The 6,403-nt window shown below is 39.3% G+C and overlaps 1 protein-coding gene across 1 annotated transcript in view; it reads left to right on the top strand.

The window, feature by feature from the left end:
* The window catches only part of FDX1 (ferredoxin 1), a 36,866-nt gene extending 31,229 nt beyond the window's left edge, over positions 1 to 5,637 (top strand). Inside the window, exon 4 of the mRNA XM_017883245.1 lies at positions 4,507 to 5,637. Within this exon, the coding sequence (XP_017738734.1) occupies positions 4,507 to 4,621 (115 nt within the window). The 3' untranslated portion in view covers positions 4,622 to 5,637. The remainder of the gene's footprint in view (positions 1 to 4,506) is intronic.
* Positions 5,638 to 6,403: the final 766 nt, after the last annotated feature.

Here is a 6,403-nt window from a genome sequence, read left to right as displayed (position 1 = left end):
TTTTTTTTGAGACGGAGTCTCGCTCTGTGTCGCCCAGGCTGGAGTGCAGCGGCCGGATCTCAGCTCACTGCAAGCTTCGCCTCCCGAGTTTACGCCATTCTCCTGCCTCAGCCTCCCGAGTAGCTGGGACTACAGGCGCCCGCCACCTCCCGAGTAGCTGGGACTACAGGCGCCCGCCACCTTGCCCGGCTAGTTTTTTGTATTTTTTTTTTAGTAGAGACAGGGTTTCACCGTGTTAGCCAGGATGGTCTCGATCTCCTGACCTCGTGATCCGCCCGTCTCGGCCTCCCAAAGTGCTGGGATTACAGGCTTGAGCCACCGCGCCCGGCGATAATTTTCTAATTGAAAAGAAAGGGAAAAGGGAGAGCTACGGTTAGATACAAAAGGTCTGTAATAAACGTCAGCTAGCAAGAATATTGATGATAAAATTACCAAGTTTTAGAGCTAAATAATGGAGAGCAAGGAATAGCTTTTATAGTGTTTTATGGCTGGTATTCTTAAGTACACAGCATTTTAGTAGAAATACTTTGTGAGAAACAGTATAATGAGTTTCACAGCTAGCATTTACAAAACAAATTGACATATTTGGAATGGAAAGCATTTTGTTCAAAGCTGGTAACCACAGGTAAACTTATTTTAGGGCATCAGAAAGTTTCAGAAAAGAAATAAGGAAATTCAGCCTTTTAGTTCATATACTTACTTTACTTTAAATACTATGTAAATGTTTTAATTTTAAGCAAAACACCATCATTTTATTTTATTTTATTTTTTTGAGACAGAGTCTTGCTTTGTTACCCTTGCTGGAGTGCAGTGGCATGATCTTGGCTCACTGCAACCTCTGCCTCCTGGGTTCAAGCAATTCTCCTGCCTCAGCCTCCCAAGTAGTTAGGATTACAGGTTCCCGCCACCATGCCCGGCTGATTTTTATATTTTTAGTAGAGACGGAGTTTCACCATGTTGGCCAGACTGGTCTCGAACTCCTGACCTTGTGATCTGCCCGCCTTGGCCTCCCAAAGTGCTGGGATTACAGGCGTGAGCCACCGTGCCTGGCTTCAATGTTTTATTGGTTGTCCTTACCTTGATTGTTGATGGATGGATGATACATGGACAGCCTCATTGTTTTTTCATACTGGTTACCTCTCTCCCTTTCCCATTAGAGGAGCCGCCATGTCTTATTTTACCATTGTATCTCTAATGCCAGATTCGCAATAGAGGTCACCAACTGCTTGTGGAATTAATAGTTGATGGAAAGGGAGATTCAGGAATTACCTGTGAGTTTACATTGGATGATTGTCATTGCTCCCTGCCACCAGTTTGCATGGATAATCTACACAGAGGCCTCAGATTCCTTATATGTAAGATGAGGATAATAATAGTATCTACCTCACAGTATTGCTGTGTGGAGTTAATGAGGAAGTATATGTGAAGCTCTCAGAACAGTGCTTGGTGGAGAAAGCATTCATTAAATGATAGTTGTTAGCATCGTAACTACCATCATATCGACCTATCTATTGGGAATTTACTGTAATGCCTAGGCACTTAAATATTATTTCTAACCTTCAGGGTTAGGCAGTACTATCGCCATATTGTAGGTGGGAAAACAAGGTTTAGTTGTCGCGGATTTGCTTAAGGCTGCACAGCTAGTGGGTAACACCCCTGATTTAAATCCAGCTATGTTGGGCCACAAAGGCTTTAGTCTTTTACTATTTCAAGCTGCTTCTCTGAATTGAAAACCAAACCCTAGATCTAAACTAAACCCAGTACGCAGTATATTTTCACCATCAGGGATATGTGGCAAGAGTGACTGGAGAAAATAACTTCGAGGTTTGCACAGGTGTCAGAATGTTTTGGGACTCAAAAGTGTGAAATCAGGGGAGCCTTGTTGTCTGTTTCCTTCTCTAAAGTATGAGACACTGTCTATATTGGTGGATCTTGGAGCCAGAGACCTTTAAGGAAGCAGAAGAAGTAGGAGAGTGAAGAGATAGTCACGGAGCGCCACTGCCTTATTTGCTAGAGTGAGCAGGAGCTTTTTGTTCCGTCGCTTTCTGTGTTCCCATAACAGGCTTATTGTTCTTCTATCACCACACTTCTGGTATCCTGCCGTGTTTCACTGATAACTGTTTCTGTCTCTGTTTCCCTTACTACAGTAACAGTTCCTTGAAGACCAGCATCATCTTGCTATCTGTATATGAATACCAAGAGTAATTAACAGACTCCAGAGCTCACTCCTGTCTTAGTGAATTTGTCCAAATTGGCTTGCCACTTTTTCTCTCTTGCAGACAGAGCTTAATGCATACTTGAGTATTATGAAGGCTGTTTCCAATTCTACAAATAAAGAACTCTTGGTAGAAGGGATTTTTTTCTATTAGTAATCAGTATTTCTCATGGTTAAGCATACCCCTTTACTCCAAAACTTCCTGGTGGTGCCTCCTTGCTCACCAGTGAAACACAGACCCCGTAACTGATATTCACAGCTGCCTGTGCCTCTGGCTGCCTTTCTGGCCCATCATTCCCCTTGTCCTTGTTTACGCTGTGCAGCAGCCAAGCTAAAACACCCATCTTGCCTTAAATGTGGCTTGAGCTTCTCTGCGCTGTGTTGCCTTTGCCTCACATACTTTTCTCCTTTATCTTTTACTAAATAGTAAATAGTAAATCCTACCTATCCTGCAAAGCCAAACACCACCTCCCATGGCCAGAAGTAAGTGCTTTCTTCTTAGACCTCTCAGAGCCGTTTGGCTTTCTCCCTCGGTGGCATTTGCCACAGTCTCACGTGTTAAGTATCTGAATGTGTCTCATCTCATCCCTTTGATTGAAAGTTTACTCATTAATGCTGGCATTAGCAACCAATCCTCACATCAGTCCTGTGAGGAATTCTCCTACTCATCTTGAAGATTAGGTTAGGAAACCAGTATTTGGTGAGGTTAAGCAAGTTGCCTGTGAACATGGTGTATTAAGTGCTAGGTTCTGCACTGCTGGTCTTTTTGGCTGTAACTCTGATGCTGTCTCTTTAGTGCATCCCAGTGCCCAGAAAACAAGAGGTGTTCAACAAGGAAGTGTGGAGTTGAGTTGGTCTTCGTCACTGACGTTTAGTATTATGCCTTTAGGTGCTCCATAAATGCTTGATGAATACATTAATAAAACCAAGACCTGAATATCACATTTCATCAAATCGAAGACATGTCGATTGTAAGATTAACATTTCTTTTTATATGCCACTAAGGAAGAAAAAAGCACTGCTAATTCAAATATGGCACAGTGTTATCACAACATATTTTCTGCGTATTGAAAGAGTGATTTAGACTTCTCTAGACACAGATTTGAATTATATATCACTGCTAAGAAAAGAAAATGGCTGAGTGCCGTGCCTCTTGCCTATAATCCCAACACTTTGGGAGGCTGAGGCGGATAGATCACTTGACCTCAGTTGAAACCAGCCTAACAACATGGTGAAACCTTGTCTCTACAAAACGTACAAAAATTATTCAAGCATGGTGGTGTTTGCCTGTATTCCCAACTACTCAGGAGGCTGAGGTGGGAGGATTACCAGAGCCTGGGAGGTAGAGGTTGTAGTGAGCTGAAATCATGCCAGTGCACTCCAGCCTGGGTGACAGAGCCAGACCCTGTCTAAAAACAAAAAAGGAAAATAAACACAAAAGAAAATTAGTAGGAATTCTGCAAAAAAAATAAAATAAAATAAAATAAAAAAATAAAAAAAGAAAAGGAAATTATAGTCCTTCTTAAAATGACAAATATGTATTAATTCCAAATTTATACCCTGCTTTCTTTCTGTATTCTTCATTTTCATTTTGCAGTCTTTTTATACTTATTTTGAAAAGTAGGTAAATTCAACATGTGGAACTTATATGCTTTCCATAACTAAGTTGAAGAGACCCCTATATGAATATTGTCACCAAATTTATAGCTGTGAGATGACCATTACCTGACAGTGTAGCAGTGATTGGAAGATTCCACTGATTTTAAGATGCTTCTTGATTTTCAGAGATGGTAAAAATTTGAGAAAAAATATGCAGTTATAATTGATGACTTAAGTCTACGTATTTATTCCAGATTTCTTCTTTTAAAGGCTTTAAAAAGTGTAGCTTCCTTTTGTAGTCTGTGTAGTTTTAATTATCTAGGAATTGGTTAATCATTTTCTCGGCCTTGCTAATAGCCTCAGTTCCCCACCATTATGCCTTCTGATTGTTTCCTTGCTTGTCAGCTCTTTGACGAAAAAATAGTGGTCTGTGAAACAGTTAATAGATAATAGGAACCACAGGCTAAAATGAAGCTTTAGTACACCAGATTTATTGTATTCATATATACCTTTTGTTACTCTCTAGTTGATAGGGTTGGTTATATCTGTTTTGACATGAAGGAAATTTAAAAGGTTAATAAGTTCCCTGACTGCTTTGGGTAAGAAAACATAAAGACTATCTTAAACAACTGCATTACCTTGTGAATATATATATGTAATAAGAAATCATATCTTCCCCCTTTTCTATACAGGTCACGGTTGGGCTGCCAAATCTGTTTGACAAAATCTATGGACAATATGACTGTTCGAGTGCCTGAAACAGTGGCTGATGCCAGACAGTCTGTTGATGTGGGCAAGACCTCCTGAACTAGAACAAATGGGAATGTTTTCATGGAATTTTACCTATTTTTATAATTATTATTTCTTAAAGTGATTAAATGAGAACATGGATGAGTGGACTTCATATTATGACTAGCTTTTACTATTTTAATTCATGTTATATAACTACAGAATTTTGTCATTCTTGAAAGTATGCAATTTTATTTTGGTCGTATTACAAAATGTCAATCAAATATTAAAAAATAGTTAATGTGATAGAAAACCTTACATATTTTTTTCTTATTTTTGTTTAGCAACTTTAGCAAAATGTTTTCATATAATCTCATCTGTTTACCTAGAAGATAGGTTAAGGAATTATATTATTATTCCTGTTTGATGTGGGTGAAGGCGAAGATCTAACCTGGCTTGTTTAGGGCCATACCACTAATTAGAAAATCTGTACTAGAACCTGTGTCTTATTACTATAAGCCCTGTGTTCAGACTGAAACTGAAGAAATTATGACTATTTATAGCGGTAGTTAAATCTGAATGTGTATGGACAAAAATATTTAATTGCTCAGTAAACTGCTTAACTTCAAAGATAGTTATTAACCTTATAAATAAATATTTCAGAATTTTGATTCTGAAGTCTGAGTCTGAGCATAGAAATTATAACGCTATCAAAGAAGTTTGATCTCTGTTTTGACTAAACTAGAGGAATAACGATTGGATGTGTTTATTCTTTTTTAAGCAGAACGGTTTAACTTTGTACTCTTTGAAAAATAATGCTGATTTATAAATCTCTGCCTATAACAGAATGGAAACCTTATGAATGAATTGTTTTTCTCTGTCCTGAGCTGGAGAAGGGAATGAGCAGGCTGACACATCGCACAGCCCCAGGTGGCGCCATTCTCTCACGCAAGGATGGGGCTGCAGGGTGAGCGGCGTGGACTGCAGTGTGTCAGTCCCAGGAGGGGGGCAGTGGCGAGCACCACAGATTACCATGTATGTGTGGAAGACATTTGTATCCTTATCTTTACTATAAATAAATTCATAAAAGTTAACAAAGGGGTACACAGTATGGTCTTTGGAAATATAATAAAACATCAACTAACTTGGACTAATTGTGAGGAAGAGCAGAACAAATTAGTAGAAAGAAGGTGAATTGTAAGACAATTGAGTTAGCTTCATGTGTATTATTGCAGCTTGATCATTTTTATAAATATTTGTCTAGTGCAGTGCTTGACATACAGCATTGTGTTATGCCCATTGGGGACACAGAAGTGAACAAGACAAGGAATGTCATCAGGGAATTCACCTTTTATTAGGAAAAGATAAAATATGTATGTATGTGCAAATAATTTGCTTGAACTAAACTGACTAGTTCTGCAAAATAAGATTTTAATTCATATGTGAAAAGTGATTAGGAAGAACTTGAAGAATCTGATTTTCATTTGATGCTTAATAACTGTTGAGTAGTGTTTGTTTGTTTTGAGACAGGGTCTGACTCTGTCACCCAGGCTGGAGTGCAGTAGTATGATCTCAACTCACTGCAACTTCTGCCTCCCAGGTTCAAGCAATTCTTGTGCCTCAGCCTGCCGAGTAGCTGGGACTGCAGGCACAGGTCACCACGCCTGGCTGATTTTTGTATTTTTTGTAGGGATGAGGTTTTGCCACGTTGCCCAGGCTGGTCTTGAACTTTTGAGCTCAAGTGACCCACCCACCTCAAATCCAAAATGCTGGGATTACAGGTGTGAGCCACTGCGCTTGGCTATTAACTATTGAATGCTTTCTATATGGAGAGTGCTTATCTTAATTTTCTGTAGCTAT

Source organism: Rhinopithecus bieti, unplaced genomic scaffold, assembly GCF_001698545.2.
Source record: "Rhinopithecus bieti isolate Rb0 unplaced genomic scaffold, ASM169854v2 scaffold_11964, whole genome shotgun sequence".
NCBI lineage: Eukaryota > Metazoa > Chordata > Mammalia > Primates > Cercopithecidae > Rhinopithecus > Rhinopithecus bieti.
This window is presented reverse-complemented; position numbering and strand designations above follow the sequence as displayed.